Here is a 22,051-nt window from a genome sequence, read left to right on the forward strand (position 1 = left end):
ACAATACCCTGGTTTTGTAGGAATTTTATAAAAGTATCAAGTATCAGAGTGTGTCAAGAAAATGCAACTTCAGAAATGAGGTTCCTCAGGGATCAATCCTTAGACCGTTGCTGTAATCTTAGTGGACAAAAAACATTTGCTTGTGTAAACAAATTGTAAACTCTACATTTTTGATTGGCTGTACCACTTGGTCTCTTGCACTTTACCCCCAAGCGGTCTCTGGGTCAAGGTGACCAGGTGGCCTGAAAACAAATGTGTTTGTGGTATCCCTTGTGTTGTCTCTGGGTCAAGGTGAACGCCCTCCCTGGCTTCCATGAACACATATGCAGTGGTGGAGGTTGTTACCACAAACACATTTATTTTCAGGCCACCGGGTCACCTTGACCCTAAGATATCACAAGTGTTTACTAAAGAGACTACACACCCCTGTTTAAATACCAGGGATTTTTAATGTAAAAATAATACACCAAAATAAATATTTCTGCAAATTCCACTGTCAATGTGACCTGAACACTATATGAATGCAATTGAAAAAACAAACAAGACAAAACCATACAGAGTATGAAGATAATGAAGTTTCAAGATTGCGCAACACACTCAAACTCATTTTAGTCAGCGCGACCTTCACCATTTAAAGTGCCTCCAATTAACCCCAGTTATAGTTGAGCTGGTCTAGGAGGCTTTTCCAGCACGTGGGTACAAAAGTATTCCCAAGGAATTGAAAAACACTATGGAAGACAGCCGTCATCATTAACAGTGACAACACCAAGAACAGGATGTCTGTACGAAACTGATGATAGTAGAAGAAGAAAACTGGTACTAAACAGTTTCCTGTCTTCTTTATCTGTCCAGGCTTATCTTGAGAAGATTCGTTTAGCAAAAAGACATGGAAAACTCTCAAACACACAAAGGAAAATGTCTTATGAAACCAAGTTGGACTTTTTAGCCATAATTCTTAAAGGTATATTTAGCAGGAAAACACTGATCATCACCAAAGTAACGCCATCCCTACAATAAAACATTGCATATTTTCTTCTTCACTCATTATGCAACTAGGTTATTCTAACTTTTCCATTATTTGTTTTGTACTTTTAATGTTTTAGTGGTTTCGCTGTGGTCTCACATCCATCTCCTGCTCGACAGAGCTCACACACCAACCCTCTCGAAGCCTCACAGGCTCTAATCTCACCTGGAGGACACACACAGTCGTCATGTGAACCCATGTCGAACCACGGCGGGGAGAGAAAAGCTCTGTTGCCCTCCATCTCTGGAACTCATTACCTGAGCACCTCCATTAATCCAGTGAACAATTCACCTTCCCAAAACACATCTCTTCACACTGGCATTTCATCTGAACTTTCCGCCTCTCTCACGGATGCTAATGTCTCCCATTTGCATTTATGGTTCTTCCAATACTAGTGTCTTCTTCAGATCACTTTATGTTTTTGTGATGGGTTTTTTTTTTTATGAAGGCATAAGTAGAAATATCTGTCAACGTTAAAAATGTTCCATTTAGATGTAGCTTGTTCAAAGACCGTTCTAGAAGAAATATGGAGATAAAGATCATTTATTTAATTCCCATACAATGAATCGATCGACTTCCATGAGTTCGGTTGACAACTGAACAGTTGATAACAAATGAATCTCATATAACATCAGTGACGTCTTAGTTTAGCTAACACACCTTTCATAACAATCTAATGTCCTTCCAGCTCTAGTGGTAGCAGCAATTAATTTTTTTTTACACAAAATACATCTGCTTGTTCTCGACATTTTAGCTACATTGAAATCGCGACTCGATACAGCCCCCCAGTGGTTGAAACGAGAACTACATAGATGTTGGATGAAAATGATTGATGTTAAAATACTTTTAATCTCCTTCATTGTTTACTTTTAGTTTTCATCGATACGTATTAATCTGTTTATATAAACGTTGTAACTGTGCAATGGTCGTGTGTGTGTGTGTATCTGAGTGTGTGCTTGTGTCTGAATGTGTGTGCTTGAGTGTGTACGTGTATGTGCATGTGAGTGTGTGTACTGTATGTGTGCACGTGAGTGAGTATGCGTGTGTATATGCGTGTATGTTTGTATGTCCATGTGTGTGTGCTTGAGTGTATATATCTTCATGTGTGTATGTGCACATGAGTGTGTGCGCCTGAGTGTGTCTGCCTGAGTTTGTGTGTGTGCGCGTGTACGTGTTGTGTGTGTATGTGATCTGTGTGTAAGTGTTGTGTTGTGTTGTGTTGTGTGCGTGTGTATGTGTGTGTGTACGTGAGTGTGTGTACAGTATATGTGCACGTGAGTGAGTATGTGTGTGTATCTGCGTGTGTGTGTTTGTATGTGCACATGAGTCTGCGCCTGAGTGTGTCTGCCTGAGGGTGTGTTAGTGTGTGTATGTGTTGTGTGTGAGCATGTGTGCGTGTATGTGAGTGCGTGTGTGTGTCCATGTGTTGTGTATGCGTGTGCGTGTTTGTGCTTGTGTGTGTGAGTGAGTGTGCTTGTATGTGTGTGTGTGTTTGCGTGTGTGTGCGTGAGTGTGTGTATGTGTGCGTGAGTGTGTGTATGTGTGTGTGTATGTGTGCGTGTGTGTGTGTATGTGTGCGTGTGTGTATGTGTGCGTGAGTGTGTGTATGTGTGTGTGTATGTGTGCGTGTGTGTGTGTGTGTGTCCATGTGTTGTGTATGCGTGTGCGTGTTTGTGCTTGTGTGTGTGCGTGAGTGTGTGTGCTTGTATGTGTGTGTTTGCGTGTGTGTGCGTGAGAGTGTGTATGTGTGCATGAGTGTGTGTGTGGGGGTGTGTGTGGGTGTGTGGGTGTGTGTGTGTGTGCGTGTGTGTGTTCGTGTGTGTGTGTGTGTGAGTGTGTGTGCGCGTGTGTGTGTGTGTGTGTGTGTGTGTGTGTGTGTGTGTGTGTGTGTGTGTGTGTGTGTTCGTGTGTGTGTGCACTCCTTTAATTCCTACCTTGATGACAAACAAGGCTTCAATAATTCAGCCGCTTCGCTCGTGTTGCAACAAATCGAGGCCACATCAATACAAAGTGCCAGAACCTGATGACAACACAATTTGAAACTGCGTTGACCTTTTCTCCACCTTCACTTCATTTCAGAGTATTTTTGTCTCCTCACTGGCCCCGCTGTTGTGAGGTTTACCGCTGCTTTGTCCTCGTGTGTTGGTGTCACAAGAGAAGGTGAAGGTTTGATTGACTGTGAAGAGAAACAAGTGATGACTGACATGGTTCTCTGCCATGTGACTGGGACTTCACTCAAAATCGAACAGAATGAAATCTAAATTAGAAACGAGTTAACAGAGGCTGTCGAGGATACGATACTTTTGAGCCATTTTTTTTTACCGACAATAAAGATGTGTCGAGTGAAACGTTTCATTTTGGTGTTAAATGTTATATTTATATTTGTGAAAATAATATAATAATATTAAGTTTGTTCTTTGGCAGCAGCGAGGAGATGAACGTGGCCTCTGGTCACAGTTACTCATATTTGTTGTAGAAATGGAGGAAGAGAAAAAGCTGAATTATTGAAGCCTTGTTTTTCATCGAGGTGGAGCAGTAAACATACACACATGAGCGCACACGCACACACACACACACACACACTGGGAAATTGCTTTTGTGGACCCAGACACAAACCAAAACAATTATTTGTAATTTTATTTTGTTTATTTTGTTAATTACATTTTATTATAATACCTATATAAATCTAACCCTAACCCTAACCTTAACCCTAAACCTATTCCCAAACTTACCCTAGCACTAGCATAAGCCCTAAACCCAACTCTAACCCTTACTTTAGCCATAACCCTTACCCTTAACATTATCGCTGTAACATACCCTAGGGTTGGGCCCTTGCTCTCGCCCTTACCGTCACCCTAACCCCAACTCTTACTCTAGCTCTAACCCTACGCCTCCTGACCCTGACCCCAACTTCAACACCTACCATAACCCTAACCCTACAACTTACCCTAACCCGATACCAAACCCTAACCCTAACCCTAACCCTATCTTTAACCCTTTCCCTCGCCCTAACTGTAGCCCATACCATAACTCTTACACGTACCCTTAGACTAGCCCTAACCCTTACTCTAGCCCTAACCATTACCCCAACTCTTACCCTAATTCAAACCCTAACCCTACCCCTCCCGACCCTAACTTCAACACTTACCCTAACCCTACAACTTACCCGAACCCTAACCCTATCTCTAGCCCTTACCCTCGCCCCAACTGTAGCCCTTACCCTAACTCTTACACTTACCCTTAGTCTAGCCCTAACCCTTAACCCAACTCTTACCCTAGCTCTAGCACTATCCCTAACCCCAACCCACAGTCTAACACAAACCATAACCACAACTCTACAAACCCTAGTCCTGGCCTTAACCGTAAAACATAACACACTGAATGATTCCTCTTTTACATATCATTATATTATTTAAAATAATAGTCAATGATGCATCTTAAGTTTTTTTTTCAATGTATTTCATTTTTATGTAAATGAATCCCCTAGACGTGATTTAACCCAAGAAGACCTTCTGGTCCCGTTCATTACATTTCTTACTGATTTAAACAACATTTTTAGCAGAGAGTTCACGTTAGATCAGTTTTTCTTTTCTTGAACCTAAAGCAGGAGTTCTCCAGTTAAGATGAATGACATGAACCATTACACTGCTAACGAGTTAATGAGGCTCCATCACTCCGCCGTCATGAAGTGTCAATAACGCTAATGACCCTTAATTACAAACCTGTTAACTTCATTTATCAGCAATTGTTCCAAAATCAAGCGTTTTCCACTTCACGCGTCACCTGACTATGTAGCGTAAAGTTATCATCGGCAGGTTTGAGTTCGTGAACACCTTCATCTTAAACACATTACAGGAAATACAATTTTTAGAAAAAAGGGAATTTATTAATACATCCAAGCAACAGCCTGGAAGGATTTCTCTCCTCTGGTCCGGAAGCATGTTCAGGAACCATCTGTAGATTCTGATCCACAGACCTCAGAGCCCGAGCTGGGGTGTAAGGCTGGATCAGATCACTGATGTAAGGAGTCTGACCATGAATAGATCTGAAAGTAAGAACCAGAATTTTAAAGTTGATCCTGAAATAAACTGGCAGCCAGTGAAGAAGAATCGGAGAAATGTGAGTTCTTCTACTAGAGCGGGTCAGAATTCTTGCTGCAGAGTTTTGTATTAACAGCAGGCGAGACAGATCCTTCTTGTTTAGACACGAAAATAATGTTACAATAGTCTAAACGAGAAGACACAAACACATGGATTATAAACTCCATCGTGTTGTGACAACATTTTCCTGAGTTTAGAGATTTTTCTCAGTTGAAGGAAACAGTTTCTGGTCAATTTCCTGCAGTGTTGAACAAGAGACATGTCTTTGTTAAATACAACACCCAGGTTTCTCAGGCTCAGTTTGACAGACTGACCTAAGTCACCCAAGTACTGACTCAACCCTGGAACCTTATCATCAGGAGCAATCACCAGTGTTTCAGTTTTGACCACATTTACCCGCAAAGTGTTTTCACTCAGCCATTGTTTGATTTCTAGCAAACAATTGACTAAACTGTTCAGCCTCTGTTGGATCAAAAGAGCAGTAGAGCTGGATGTCATCAGCAAAAATGTAATAAGAAACATCAGGAAAATCTCTGAATGATTTTACCGAGGGGAATCAAGTACAGCAAAAACAATAAAGGACCCAAAACAGAACCTTGAGGGACTCCACACAACAAATCCACTGATTCAGACCTCATTTGATTGGCAGATACAGACAGTCCCACTTCATCCCTCAGTCTTCTCAGCAGGACACCTTCAGTAAGGCTGTCTTTGTAGAGTGATGTTTGCGGAAGCAAGACCGAAACTTCTCATGGATGTCGCTCTGAACCAGGAACGAAAACAGCCGAAAACAGAAACTTCTGGGCCCTGAAAGTTACGATGAGAATCACTGTAACACAGACCCTGACAGTATTTTTGATGATTCTAATACAAAAATATTTAACATCAGGTTGAGAAATTAAAAAAAACATATGTTTGTTTCTGTCATGTTTTAAAGGAAAACAGGTTGAGATGTTCATGTTGTTTTGAACTTCAGAGGCAGGAAGGAAGTGGGTGCGGTAAACAGGAAGTGCACTGAGATATAAATAATTGAGGCTTTACTTCTTTGAATTGTTTATTTGCGAGTGAGGTTTTTTTTCTGTCAGAAGCATTGTTTCGATTTAAATCCAGATAACACGCCAAACGCCTGGAGTCGTAATCAAACATCATTCAGCTTTTTGTCGACCCGACGACACTGGAGCTCCGTCAGCACCTTTTAATGAAGAGCATCAAGTTTCACATCTCCACCTGTCGCCTCCTGTCATCTCTCCTCCTCTCTCGGTTTCGTGTCGCCGCCGGTCCACTCAGCCTCACACAGGAAGTGAAAGAAACCACCCTCGCTCGTTACGTCGCCGCCTATCTCTGCGTGTCATCCTTCAATGATGTGCAGCTTTTGAGGAACTATCGTTGCTTCCTCACGTCGCTCGTCGACCTCAACATGACTTTACGCAAACTGAGTGAGTACTCCATGTGTTTGTGGTTCTTAACTTGTAGTTTTTGTGTTATTTTGAGTCAATAATATCTTCACCCAAGATGAACCTGCGTCGACTTTCTCCATCACACGTCTTTCATTTCTCCAGGAAGAAAACATTTTCAATCGATTGGCGACTGTAGTTTTTGACCTTTTGACCTCCCAGGGTTGATACAAGGAGTGGATTTAATCTGTCTTTTCCCAAATCCATTAATCAAACGGCCCCCGGGTAGGAGAGCGGACGACCTTATCGCTCACAGAGGAGCCTGATTACACTCCTTGTTTGAATTATCATGAAACAATCATGTTGCCGATGGATTGTTTGAACTTTGAAGGAATCACAGTGATGGATTCGACTGTAATTAAATGGCAGGAAAGAACAAATTTAAGGCAAAATCAATTGTCATTTTGTGTGTCTTTGGGTCACATTTGGCTATAATAGTAAAATATTTAATAATATGATAATAATTCATAATAATTCATAATTTTGTCTCCTGTGATATATTTGCAGAATGAAAATGAAAATGAATAAAATAAAACAAATTGAATCAAACATTTTTTTAGGAATGTAAATATATTAAAGTCATTCATTTAATAATTTGTATCTTCAATGTGATGTTTAAAAACAAGATTATTATTAAGATTATTGTGATGGTTCTGATCCTATGATAATCATAATTATTATTATTACTATTGTTGTTATTATTGTATAATAGCAATGTTAACCAAATTAATCATATTTACGACTTGTATTTTCTTTTAAAGTTTTCATTATTTGGCAGATTATTTAAAAAGAGTTTACAAATATAACAATAATAATTTTAAAAAAATAACAATGGTAATAATAAATGAATAGATACCAACACACACGTCTTTATTCAGAATAAATCATGTATATTCTATATATTCAGTTATTAGTGTTAATGTGCAAATAAAGTGATGTCAAAATAAATTGTACTTGCATTATTTTTTACAGTTAAATACATTAAAAATAAAACAAATTTGTTTCAAATGAATTCATTATTATTAATACAAATTAAGTATTGCGTCATAATCAAATGATTATGATATATACGTTTATGATTGCATTTAAAAACTAAAGTAATGCTTATGAGAATATGTTTTATTATAAAAGGTAGAATTAAATATTATTAATTATTGTAATACTCTTGCATATGAAGTTTGCGTTACTTTGGTCACTCTTGGACAACCACAACCATCGACCTCACAACGATAACATTTTGAAACTTGTTTCTTTTCCCAGCATGCAAATGGTTCGGCAGCCTCACCAACCTCTCCTTCCGACGTTCCTCCGACAAATCCTCTAACAGGGCCGAGCCTGACGACTGCATCAATGATGGACCGGTTGCCACGGCGATGCTGTCCCCAGTCCTCGAGACCTCCATGGACGACCTGGAGGGTCTTCGTCCTCGGACCTCCAGCTATGTCCGCTCCAGTGAGGACTACACACATGTGGGAACTCTGCCCCGGATGCTGCTCAAGAGCAAGAGCAAGAAAGGTAACAACTCACCGACATAATAATAATGATAATTATAATAATAACATGTTGTGTTATTGTAAATATATCTATACATGTTTCTTCCACAACAGAGAAAAAGAAGGGTAAAGAAAGGGGGATTTTCAGAAGTCAGAGCCAGCGTCTGATGAAAGTCAGTGACCCACATGAACTCACCTCCAGCACCACCATCTTGGACGCCACACCTGCATCGGCCGTTAAGAGTGTGTCGCCCTCTAGTGGCTGCGGACCAGACATACAAGCAGAGCGGCCCGCTGGAGACGCGAGTCAACAGGAGATGATGAGACCCTCGTCACCTCACGAGGAGACACACGTTCTTCTACACACAAGTGATGACAAACACACTGAGCAGGAGAAGAAGAGCGAAGAGGAGATGACAGCAGAAGACGAGACTCACAGGTAGGATTTTTTGTTTGCTCTTACAACAAAACAACAGACATATATATGAGCAGTTGGAACTTTAAAAGAAATCTTACCCATCGTTAAAAGATTTGTTTGTTTATTGGTTTATTTTTAAATTTAATTCCAAACACTAACCTCAAACATAATGAATTAAATTGTTTTTATTTTTCGTCACTTCAAATTTTAAAATAATCATATTTTACATTTTACTCCAATTTGTTAGTACATTATATTGATTCACTAAAATAAATATTTATACACTTTTCAAGAACATTTTAATCCATTATCTTATGAACTGCAATACGATTATTATTATTTTAATATTATTATTATTTGTCAAAACCTAATCTTAACTTGAACCCAAACAATAATATATAAAGAATAAATGTGTGTCTGAAAGTCAGCAACGTCAACCAGTATAATAACAATTACTGACAATATGCACATATAATGTTATAAACATCTCTAAAACAAACAACTCTACTGTGAATTGGACTCTGCGCACTCTGAAGTCACTGTGACGTCATCAACACTATAGATACTTCATTAACTTGTAGACAATAAACCGATGGATTCTTGTCACAGAACGACGTGAAAATCAACGTTTAAAAATCCAAATGTACATGATGTAAAACGTTTAGTTGAACGACAAGGATGTTGGGAAAATCACGATGAAACCTTGTGAATTTGAAAAGAAGTTAAGTTATCACTGACCTGGTCGTTTCGGTAGTAGCCCCGTTTTCCCAGAGGGTGGCAGTGTTGAGCCCGACGGTTCTCCGAGCCCACATGACATGTTTAATCTGCTGGTTAAACGACCTTCAAGTGTTCACTTCTCTGGCTGTTTGAGGAGAACAGAGCAGAGTCTGGGGCTGATACAAAACAGGTAAATCCATTTAAACCTGTTCAATATTTGGATAGAAATACCCTCATTTAGATAAAATACAAGGTGGTTGTTATAAGTGTTTGTTGCAGAAGTTTGTGGTTTGAAATGACACTTGTGTGTGTGCGAGTGCGTGCGTGCGTGCGTGTGTGTGGGTAGGTTTTCGAACTGGTCCTTGAGATTCTGCCATGAACGTTCTGTGCTGTTGCAGCCATCAGTCTGTTCTTCTTATCAATCTCCTTTTTAAGATGAGACAAAAAACTATTTCGCATATGTTTTTTAAGGGGCAGAGTTTTATGTATATATATATATATATATATATATATATATATATATATTTAAAGGTGCTAATTTAGAATGGCTCATCTGTTCATTAAATAACGACTTTTAAGGCTTTTACTTGAATTAATGTCATTCATTTGTGTGACTTAAGCACACATTTAACTTGAATAAATGAACCTTCATGTGAGCCTATATGTCTAAGGTTTATGGTATATTTAAGATCTATATCCAGTGCTAATACAGTCAGTGGCGATTGAGTCGTTAAGAGTTTTAATTTAAAGTGAGCCAAAAAACATTTTAAATAATGAATGATGTTCTATCATTTTGACAAGATGCTGTGTTTGGTAAAGTAGTGTTACCTGAACTCCTTGGCGGAGATATGCTCTGTCAATGTGCTTTTCCAGTTTTCTGTCACTCTTGAAAACTGTAGGTGTGAACGCAATAATTCAAAAACTTCAAGAGACTGAATTGATCGTGCTATGATTTATGATGAGAAGTCCTTGAAGCCAGTGTGATTTAACATCAAACTGTTTCTCTTCAATACTACAATATGATCGTAAAAATAAAAAAAATATATAGCGATTGTTTTTGTTGGTTGAGATATAAAATACAAAGACAAAACGTTTCTACTTGCATGAGCTCACTGCAGAGTCATTTGTGGCCCATGGCATGATATTCTGAAGCCCTCCATTTATTTGTTTAGATGGTTAATAATTAAATATCATGAAATAAAATGTCATCATAATATAACTTGATTATAGAGTTAAAGGGATGAAGCTTCATGAAGCAGTGTCATGTTATTTAGAGCTCAGTAGGTGGCGCTGTTAGTTTAAAAATGATGCTTCATCATGATTCTTGTTGTTGTAGTTCAAAATAAACAATAATAGTGCAGACACCGCCATCTAGTGGGCTTTGACAGTTATGACACTGCTTCATGAAGCTTCATCAAACAATCCCTACTTGAAATAAAATAACACACATTAGACAAAACAAGCCCAAATTATCAGTGAATTCATGTTTGAAGTAAGAAACATACCAGAGAGAATCCACACAAACTGGGGTTTAATGAATACTGTGTTTGACCTGAGAGAACGAAAAGGCAGTGAACGGGTCGACACACTCTTTTTAACTGGTGGTGCTGATGACTCCCGGCATGGCTTCTCAGTGACCTTGACTTGACAAGTGCATCACATTTTAAAAAAAAAACTTAAATATCTGATGTCATCGGTGCAAAGGGATCAAAGAGAAACTCTCCTCTCGCAGGCTCAGCTGGGCGGAGAGCGCAGAGCTCCGCCGTCATGGGACCCATTAGCATTCCCCAGCTTACTGCCATGTCAGGAACCTTTGATCCGCCTCCCGTGGTCCTGTGTTACACGCTCTCGCTCCGACCCACCGAGACCCTCGGTGCTGCCACAGAGATCTTATAGCTGTAATTGCCCGACGGCCAGATCCCGCTCTGCATCACAAAGCTGCACACCCATGATCGCAGTAGGACCGCGGCACAGGGGGGTCCCTGGGTTCCTGAAGAGTCCAGGATCCGTGCAGAAGACACGTGATCCGTGGTGATATTTAGGAGGCTTTCATACATGTGGAGAATCACTGACTCCCCGGCTTCTTATCTGTCCATCCACCATCAGGCTTAGAGAGTCCTGTGACTGGAAAGTGAAAACACACTGTAACCTGATCAAAGACACACCTGTGTACACACACACTGTCCGAAGCGTCACACTTTCCAATCTTTCCATTTTCCATCTAACTCGTTCTCCCTTTTTTTTTCCCCCTCCTCAGCTCCATGAAACCAGCCGACAACAACCTGCAGGTGAGTTTTGACATTTTTTCATTTCCCTTTTGTTCGTCTGGAATTGTAAGCCGGTTTTATTGTGTTATTTCTCTTTATTAAACCAAAACAAATCCGTCTTGAAAAAGACCAGACCAGCTCGACAACAGCGTTTCATGACGTTGACTTTGTTATTCTTTTGTTACAATTAAACAATACAGCCTCAAATGCTCACATCTATCAGAAATCTACATCATTTATCACGTGTGGAGTTCCTCATGGTACAATCCTTGGACCCTTTCTGTTGAAAATAGAATTAGGTTATCGTCCTTGTGTCTTAGAAAGTATAAATTTGTTTTCATTTATTTTTAATCAAATTTATCAGTATGACACATAATTAGAGTCAGTTAAAAAAACACGCTTTGACATTCAAAAAAACAACCACAAGGTCTTTTTGTGATATGTATAGATTAAAAAATAAAATATATTAAATGAATTAAAATAAATAAAGTGACTCATACATTAGATCAGCATTCACAGTTTGAATCATCTAATGATTAATTAAATAGAAATTTAATAAGCAAATTACATCAAAAACTTCACATGACTTTGCGAAACACTTAGTAATGGAATGATATCAAACATGACTGGTGAAATGCTAGTACTCTCAGTGAGTCTCAGTGTCATAGAAGTCTCAATAAGATTAGATATATGTTTTATATCAGTCTTGTTTTTTTTTTGGATTGAAACTTGTTTTTGTGACATATGCGCTTTTGTAGTTTTTTATTGATGCAAATGTTTCTGTCAGTTAAACTTAACATACTTTGTCCATTTCTACCCAAAATGACAGTATACAAATATGTGAAAATCATGGTTTTGGGGAAGAAAAACATCAGTTTATAACAGTCTGGAATTGTTGCTTAGATAAAAACACTCTCTCTGGGGCAGCTTTGTCCTTGTGGTTCTTTTGTCAGACCCAATATTGACCTTGGTTTCTTTTTTTTTCCGTTTATTAAAAGATGTTTTGTCTTCTAATGTGTTCTTAGTTGTTAGACCTCTAAACTCTTTCAACTTTTAAATGTTCTTTATAAATTAAATAGATCAGATTACACATATTTAAATGCTTGAGAATGTTTCTAAGAAATCTTGCAACCCGCCATGACCCATAGAGGCAAAAGAAAAGTATGTTAACAAATCATCCAATAGTTTTTCATCTGCTATTGAGATGACAAACTATTCTTAAAGTGTTTACTTTACACGTGTATTGTTTATTATTTATGTCCTGGTTTGTACTGATAAGCATTGTTAACATATGCACTCAGACTGTTGTGTCACTAGGTGGAGCTAGAGATTCTAGCGTGTTCTTCAGCAATAATAACGTGTGTGTTGTAGTCTAGGCTCGCCAAAGAAAAATACAATAAAATAAAACAAGTAAACACTGATTAAATAACTTTATGTATTCGACCTCCACAAGCTTGTCTTCTCAGGGTAAAGATGGAGGGATGAAACATGAGGTGGTTTGAAGTGAACTGTTGATCGCCAGGGATTTTTTTTCTGATCGATTAAACATCAGACACGAGCTGCTTAAAGCCCCTGCGATGACCCTGACCTCGATTCTTTTGTAGAAACAAACACTTTTAACGTCCTCTGACCACAGCAGATCGACTGATGTGTGTTCTCACCGGGGGCTTCATTTGAAAGATCGAAACCAAAGCACAACAATAAATAAAAATAAATCAATAACTCAATAAAAATTGTGTTTTTTTTATATTACAAAATCGTTGTTGGTGTATTAATCATAATTTAATTGTAATCCACTGTAAAATATAGATAAATTAACACTTTTTTATTGAAACAAATGCCATTTTGAACAAAAAGAAGAATATTGTCCTCCATTTTTATCTGATAACCTCTTATCTCCTCCTCACTGCAACACCTCTCGCCGCTGCACTCGCTCCAGAAGGCTGCCAAGCATCCCTCTATCCCTCCATCCCTCCATCCCACTTCCATCTCCCTGAAACATTTATGACGGCTGATGTTTAAATCAGGAGGTGCTTTTTATAATGGAGAACACCAGGCCAGCGACTCTCGTCACATGCACAGCACAACAGGGCACACGTGCGCTTATTTACTCCGGGATTTGTGATGAATATCATGTCAATTTTTTAATAAAAAATAAGTTAGCCATAACTCCTGGCTCGGGGGCCACCTCAAGTCCGTCGAGTCATTTTATGTGGCCTGATAACGCTTTAAATAAGACTACAGACACAAAATTAAATCAAATTTATATTTCCTGATGCTCTTTAAAAATGGGTAACCTCTACCTTTTTCAAAAATACTGGTTAAAGTATTTGAATGTCATAAATATTTCAGAGTGTTCTTGTCAAAAGAGTAGAGGTACCGTTTTTCAATATACTCGTAGATAGATGAGAGAATGAGAGAGAATTTAATGATTGGACATTTTGTTTGTTTTGTCACTAAGACTGTGTTAGGAAATTTCCCCAAATGTTCTGTGAGAAACCTGGGTGTTGTATTTGACAAAGATGTGTCCCTAGTTCAATACTGCAGAAAACTGACCAACTGAGTAAAATCTCTAATCTCTGGAAAATGATCTCACAACACGATCTGGAGCTTGTAATCCATGCTTTTCTGTCTTCTCGTTTAGACTATTGTAACAGTTTGTTTTTGTGTCTAAACAAGAAGGATCTGTCTCGCCTGCAGTTAGTACAAAACTCGGTAGCAAGAATTCTGACCCGTTCTAGTAGAAGAACTCACATTCTCCCGATCCTTAAAACTCTTCATTGCTGCCAGTTTCTTTTAGGATCAACTTTAAAATTTTGGTTCTTACTTTCAGATCTATTCATTGTCAGACTTCTCCTTACATCAGTGATCTGATCCAGCCTTACACCCCAGCTCGGGCTCTGAGGTCTGTGGATCAGAATCTACTGATGGTTCCTGAACACGGTTCAGGACCAGAGGAGAGAAATCCTTCCAGGCTGTTGCTCCTAAGCTTTGGAACGATCTTCCTCTCTCTCTGTGTTTGATGATCTACTGACTCCTTCAAGAAACATCTTAAGACGTTCTTATTTGTACAGGATTTTCCCTGATTTTCTGGGACTCCTTTGTTTGTCTTTTTTGTCTTGGCTTTTAAAGTATATATTTTAGCTTTATTTTATTAAAGCGCTTTGTGACCCTGGTCTAGAAAGGCGCTTAAACAAAAACCTTTACTTACTTACTTATTAAAATTCTATTTAATTCATAACTTTTTTATAAACACACATTCAGTAAAGTTCCCTTGTTGCAGCTTCTTTGGCTATGAATCCGACACCATCATAGTTGTTATTAGAGGTTGTTTTACTGACTCATCTCCTGCTCAAACAATAACCTTCATGCTGCAGTTTCGTCGCTGCCGAATCATCATCTTATTATCTGGTTCTGCTTTTGTCTCGGCTTCTTCTTCTGCACTTGGTCACAATCAAATAAAGACATCAGCTGAGTTGTCGTGTTAGCGAGCGGAAACAGTGAAAGCACCAGCTTGACAAAGAGGAGATAAATATGAACCTGGACTCTTACGTTTGTCAACTAAAATCACATTTGTAACACACCTCAAGTTAGATTCACAGTTTCTTAGTCCAATTGTTGACTTTTAAATACAGTTAAAGAGCCAATGAAGCTTGAATGTAGGTTTAATTTATTGATCGTTTTAAATCATTTTGATTTTCCCCCCATAATTCCTACTTGTAATCTCCATTTATCATTGACGTACGCAGCTTTTAATACGCGCTGTTATCGCACACTAGGCTTTGATACGGATGATGTAGTGGCTGCACGATAACCATCAGACACACACGGATCATTAGCTTCACACACCGAACCCCCAGTGGATCCCACTCTTTGTTTTAAGAGGTGCACGTGTGCGCACACATGCACACGTATGTTTGCACATGTAATCTTGATCAGCCCGCAGAGCCCTCTTTTCATCTGCACTCGTAGACTGTCCTATAGTGGTCTCTTTGTGTGTGTGTGTGTGTGTGTGTGTGAGAGACACACACACTTTCATTAGAGACATGCTTCCAGGCTCACGCTGGGATGCAGCATTGTGCTCCCTATCTGCCGGCAGGACGGGACCCTCTAATTAATATTTAACTGAAGACCGCCTCCGAGCGTGGGCGAGATGAAGAGATAGGAGGCGACTGAGAAGGAGTGGCTGTTGTGACGAGAGGCAGGACGAGACGTTATTGACAATGATCGTTTTTCTATTTGAAGGGAATAACGAAATCAATGCTTATTTAATAACTAAATTAAAAAATGTCTTCTTCATCCTTTTTTTAGTATTCCTGTAAGTGGTATAGACTTTTCTACCATCTAGGAGGCACACTAGAAGCCTGCTGGCCCTATGAATGGTTTATATGAATCATGAAAATGCATAAAAACCAGCTCTATCACATGAACAACCACCTCCACTTTAACCTTGAAGTCACACCTTCTTCTTCATGTCCTCACTCACCTCCTTCATGAACCTCAGGTAACTGCAACACTCGCCCATTTATTATTCAACAGAAAATAAAGATAGAAAATACATTAACTATTAAAGATCCTATTTTATGTATCTTTGATTGAATCCATTGAAACTAACACAATATTCAACAACTTAGTCTTTTTTATTAGACACTTTATTAATCCCACTGTAGGAAAATTAAAAAGTTACAGCTCATGTCTCCAACTTTTTTGTCCTTTTTTAAGCCTTCTTCGAAACTGACACGATCGGCCATAAAATCAAGCCTGCAGTCCCTTAAATCCAAGCAAGGTAATAAAAACTAATCAAAAATTAATTACATGGTCTTTGCCTTTTAATTTTCAATATTTTTATTTTCTAAAAATACTTCAGCTGGTTTGAATAGCAACAGAGGTTTTATGTTATTTTTCCTCTAGATTTCAACTTTGGTGTTTCTTTCTGTTTTCTCTTCTGTCTGCCCATGAACTTAAAGAACAGCACACGACAGATCGATGAACTGATCATTGAACTGATCGATGAACCGATCAATGAACTGATCATTGAACTGATCAAGCAATCTGACATGAACTATTTCTGCCTGACAAAAGGTTTCCTGGCATTGATGCCTCGTTCATGTTTCGCTAGATATTGGACTCTTGCTTCTCTGTGGAGATATTGGACTCTTGATTCTCTGTGGAGATGTTGGACTCTTAATTCTCTGTGAATATATTGGACTCTTGATTCTCTGTGGAGATGTTGGACTCTTGATTCTCTGTTGAGATGTTGGACTCTTGATTCTCTGTGAAAATATTGGACTCTTGATTCTGTGTTGCGATATTGGACTCTTGATTCTCTGTCGAGATATTGGCCTCTTGATATTCTGTGGAGATATTGGACTCTTGATTCTCTGTCGAGATATTGGCCTCTTGATATTCTGTGGAGATATTGGACTCTTGGTTTTCTGTGGAGATATTAGAATCTTGATTCTCTGTGGACATGTTGGACTCTTGATTCTCTGTGAACATATTGGACTCTTGATTCTCTGTCGAGATATTGGAATCTTGATTCTCTGTCGCGATATTGGACTCTTGATTCTCTGTGGATATATTGGACTCTTGATTCTCTGTTGAGATGTTGGACTCTTGATTCTCTGTGAAAATATTGGACTCTTGATTCTCTGTTGCGATATTGGACTCTTGATTCTCTGTCGAGATATTGGCCTCTTGATATTCTGTGGAGATATTGGACTCTTGGTTCTCTGTGGAGATATTAGACTCTTGATTCTCTGTGGAGATATTGGACTCTTGATTCTCTGTGGAGATATTGGACTCTTGATTCTCTGTGAATATATTGGACTCTTGATTCTCTGTGGAGATGTTGGACTCTTAATTCTCTGTGAATATATTGGACTCTTGATTCTCTGTTGAGATGTTGGACTCTTGATTCTCTGTGAAAATATTTGACTCTTGATTCTCTGTTGCGATATTGGACTCTTGATTCTCTGTCGAGATATTGGCCTCTTGATATTCTGTGGAGATATTGGACTCTTGGTTCTCTGTGGAGATATTAGACTCTTGATTCTCTGTGGACATATTGGACTCTTGATTCTCTGTGGAGATATTGGACTCTTGATTCTCTGTGAACATATTGGACTCTTGATTCTCTGTCGAGATATTGGACTCTTGATTCTCTGTCGCGATATTGGACTCTTGATTCTCTGTCGAGATATTGGACTCTTGATTCTCTGTGGACATATTGGACTCTAGATTTTCTGTCGAGATATTTGACTCTTGATTCTCTGTCGAGATATTGGACTCTAGATTCTCTGTCGAGATATTGGACTCTTGATTCTCTGTCGAGATATTGGACTCTAGATTCTCTTTGGAGATGTTGGACTCTTGATTCTCTGTGGAGATATTGGACTCTTGATTCTCTGTGAACATATTGGACTCTTGATTCTCTGTCGAGATATTGGACTCTTGATTCTCTGTCGCGATATTGGACTCTTGATTCTCTGTCGAGATATTGGACTCTTGATTCTCTGTGGACATATTGGACTCTAGATTTTCTGTCGAGATATTTGACTCTTGATTCTCTGTCGAGATATTGGACTCTAGATTCTCTGTCGAGATATTGGACTCTTGATTCTCTGTCGAGATATTGGACTCTAGATTCTCTTTGGAGATGTTGGACTCTTGATTCTCTGTGGAGATATTGGACTCTTGATTCTCTGTGGACATATTAGTGTCTTGATTCTCTGTGGAGATATTGGACTCTTGATTCTCTGTGGACATATTGGACTCTTGATTCTCTGTCGAGATACTGGACTTTTGATTCTCTGTGGACATATTGGACTCTTGATTTTCTGTCGAGATATTGGACTCTTGATTATTGTTTTTTATTAGCTTCTCACTCACACTTCACCACATTTAAATCGTGACATCTAGCAAACAATATAAACAGGATGTTACTTTATTCATGAGTACCACACAACAAGTAGTATTCATTTCAGCGACACAATTTCGGTAAAATTGTCTGTCACTACGAAGGACATATTGGGATATCGTTTCTGCTCTGGCAGGGGAATGTCATTAGCTCACTTATTAACCAAATCATTCATCCAAGAGGAAAGACCAGAGTTAAGTGCACAGAGTTGTGTAGCTGCTGCTGTATACATTTTTAATACTGCTATTTTACGAGAAGGTAGAGAGCGAAAATTCCATGCATTAAATTCATCATTTATTCACCTGCATGACATCACTAATGATAGCCATCCTGAAGGTCACCTACAGGTCGTATCGTGCCGTCTATTTTTTAAACTTTTCATCCATCATTTTGTCATTTGTGTATATGTGTGTGTGTGTCTTTGTGTGTATGTGTGTGTGGCTCGTGATCCAGATGTGGAGCTGTACGTCGCGATTGTTTTGGGGTATTACAGAGGATTGTGGGAAGGGAATCGGAGGGCTCCAGTAATGAGATCATTTGTTTCCCTTCAGTGTAATCTGTCTAATCCGCACAGGACCGGCTGAGATTACATTAAGAAGAGATGCTACAGTTAATGAATCCAGCCTCCGACTCCCAGGTTCTTATCAATCTGATGTTTTCTCTGCGCCGATCACCCACTGGCTGCCAATCCTGAGGGAGATTATCAGCGATTACTGGCTTGTGTAGTTCAGACGTGACCTCGGAGTCAGAGTCGCGGAGAAGCTGGAGAAAGTGGGTGAAAACGGAGCATGTTTTTTTTTGTGTTTTGTCGTGTTCCTTATGATCCGTACTTCATGTATTTGGGTCATTTGTTCTTGTCACAATCGTTCTGCCTCAAGATTTATAAACTCCGCTGAAGTCAAAGTAGTATTGGAAGTCATGTATAAGTGGGTTTATTTATATTGCCTTTGAGGCCCCTTCAAATATAAAATAGTTAATAATGCATCATTACATACTGATCTTAGGGTTTTTCACTCAGTTCTCTGTGATCTTCAAAACACACGGTTTGCCTTTAAAAGTCACTTTTTACATTTAGGACGATGTTTAAACTATTATTTCGTTTTGAGAACAATTATTTCATGTCTTGTAATGTTGAAGAATGATTTTAATTATATTCTAGTGATGATGGTGAGGGTCTGTTAATCAATCATGAATTTAGATGATAACAAGACTAATGAACAATATATTTATTAATTAATCATGTCAGAAATACACAGTATAGAATGTCCACAACATACAACAGAGACATAATTATTATATTAATAGCAATAATAAAAGTAATAAATATAGTAGTACTAGAAAGTGAATATAGTGGTACTATAAAATGAAAAAACGTAGTACTTGAAAATAAATATAATAGTACTATTAAATGAAAAAAGGTGAACTATAAAATGATTATAGTATTACTACAAAACAAATAAAGTAGTACTTGAAAATGAATAAGGTAGTACTAGAAAATAAATAAAGTAGAAATTGAAAATTAATATAATAGTACTAGAAAAAGAATAAAGTAGTAATAGAAAATAAATATAGTAGTACTAGAAAATAAAAAATAGTAGTACTTGCAAATTAATATAGTAGTACCAGAAAATGAAAAAGTAGTACTGTATAGTAGTACTAGAAAATGATAAAAATGAGTACTTGAAAATGAATATGGTAGAACTGTAAAATGAATATAGTAGTAATAGAAAGTTAATTTAGTAGTACTTGAAAAAGAGCACTTTTGACAACGTCTAAGGTACAAAGGGTGATTTTAATTTGTATTCCATTACTAAAAAAAAAGTTAATAAATACCAGCCTGTAGTATTTTCCCTTTCAGAGAACCAGAGAATTTGGTCGAGTAGTTTCTTCATCTATAAGAAGTGTTAATGTCATGACATAAGAAAGTGTGAAATAAACTCATCATGTGTTCAAGATTATTATTAATATTTCAATGGAATTGCTTTGTTGTTACACGACTCCTGGAATGCTAAGCTAGTTAGCATGTTAGTAAAGTAAGTAAGTAAGTAAGTCATTTTTATTTGTATAGCGCTTTTCCAGACCAGGTATTGGCATAAATTTAACTAGAACAATCACAAATATGTTTTCAACTTCTTGGTAAATACAACTGTAATCAGTAGTATTGAATATTTCGTACGGTATATACAACAAAAAGGATTGAAGAGAGAAAGTATAATAGGTTTTGTTGGACAAAGTAAATAAATTAAAACAGTGTAAAGGGATTAAATGTCATTATTTCTTCTCCAACATGAGCTGCTTCCTCATTGCTTCTTCTTCTTCTTCTGCTCCACATCTCTGACATCCACGAGACGAGCGTGACGGCAAACTGAGAAAGACAAGCGCAGACTTAAAGCGTCAATTAGTGGATCGATATATTCATTTTCTCCGACGTTGACTAATTGTGTTCATTTGTGATCAGCCGTCACGACGGTCCACAGTCAGTGCGTCTGCTGCTGCTGGAAGAATTCTACGCCCCGTCAGAATCTGAGATGCTGGGGAGGCTTTGTGTTGCCATGGTGAAGCGTCCTTGATGATGTCACCCGCCTGGAGAGAGAGAGAGAGAGAGAGAGAGAGAGAGAAAGCTCCCTCCCTCTGCTGGCATGTGTGAGTGTGTGTGAGTGTGTGTGTGTGTGTGTGTGGGTATGTGTGTGTGAAATGGTCCGGTGAGAAACACACTGTTATCCTTGAAACACCTGCCTGTGTGTTTCAGCCTGTAATGAGCTGTCTCGCTGCAGTCATTATTTCACTACAGCACCGGAGCTTTGTCGCCTTCCCTACGAATATATTGTGCGTTTGTGTGTGTGTGTGTGTGGGTCTGGATTGAAGCATGTGTGTGTGGAAAAGAGAGAGAGAGAGAGTGTGGTGGGGGACTCCCCTGGTGGGTTTCTTTCATGGGTTAAGAAAGGTTGGATTCCTTTGGGAGGCTGCACCTCCTCCCTTTTTCTTGTGCCCCTCCTGCTCCTCCTGCTCCTCCTGCGCCTCCTGCAGCCTCCGTCCTCTTTGTTTAATGGTCTTATCTGTTAATTATCAGCGATTCCTGTCGTCTTCTGTCACTTCGCGTCACCACCGCAGATGCCTCCACAGGCTGTGGCCGGCGCTACCCTGCCCCGGCAACACGGTGGAAAATACCATGACATGTGGAGATACAATGTGTGTCAGGATACAGAGGCGATAATATATATATAGTAATATTTAGCGATACTCAAGGATATATTTGTAGTAATGTTCTGAATACTTGACTCTGGTGTTGGCAGGATTTACAGACCCAGTGACTCACACAAGTTGTATCTCCTTTCTTTTGTTTTGAAACCAAAAATATGTCCAAACATCAGCTTTAAAAGCCGCTGGAGTCGACTGTATCCTCTCGTCCACAGCCAACCTGGATCTGGAGATTTCATTGTTTCTATAGCTGCGGAGGACATAATGGCTGCTGCCACCTAGTGGCCGGAAGTGTATTTGCAACACAAAAATGAACGTCGAGAATATTTGAATATAAAAATATGATTTTAAAGCTTGATTTTTTTTTTCATGGAAAAAATATTGCGATATTGACACTACTAACTGAAAATACACATTATATTGGTGTCAACTGCAGGATGACGATCACAAGTACACATAAC

At 38.7% G+C, this 22,051-nt stretch overlaps 1 protein-coding gene across 2 annotated transcripts in view; it reads left to right on the plus strand.

Moving 5' to 3' along the window:
* Nucleotides 1-6,337: 6,337 nt before the first annotated feature.
* sh2d3ca (SH2 domain containing 3Ca) overlaps nucleotides 6,338-22,051 on the plus strand; it is a 68,931-nt gene continuing 53,217 nt past the window's right edge. The window contains exons 1-4 of one of the 2 annotated variants that reach the window (XM_087791302.1): nucleotides 6,338-6,560; nucleotides 7,839-8,093; nucleotides 8,186-8,510; nucleotides 11,464-11,494. In XM_087791302.1, the coding sequence (XP_087647428.1) occupies nucleotides 6,542-6,560; nucleotides 7,839-8,093; nucleotides 8,186-8,510; nucleotides 11,464-11,494 (630 nt within the window). In that variant the 5' untranslated portion in view covers nucleotides 6,338-6,541. The remainder of the gene's footprint in view (nucleotides 6,561-7,838; nucleotides 8,094-8,185; nucleotides 8,511-11,463; nucleotides 11,495-22,051) is intronic. The other variant, XM_087791303.1, reaches the window with a different exon arrangement.

Source organism: Callionymus lyra, chromosome 5 (genome assembly GCF_982586985.1).
Source record: "Callionymus lyra chromosome 5, fCalLyr1.hap1.1, whole genome shotgun sequence".
In the NCBI taxonomy this organism is placed as follows: Eukaryota; Metazoa; Chordata; class Actinopteri; order Syngnathiformes; family Callionymidae; genus Callionymus; species Callionymus lyra.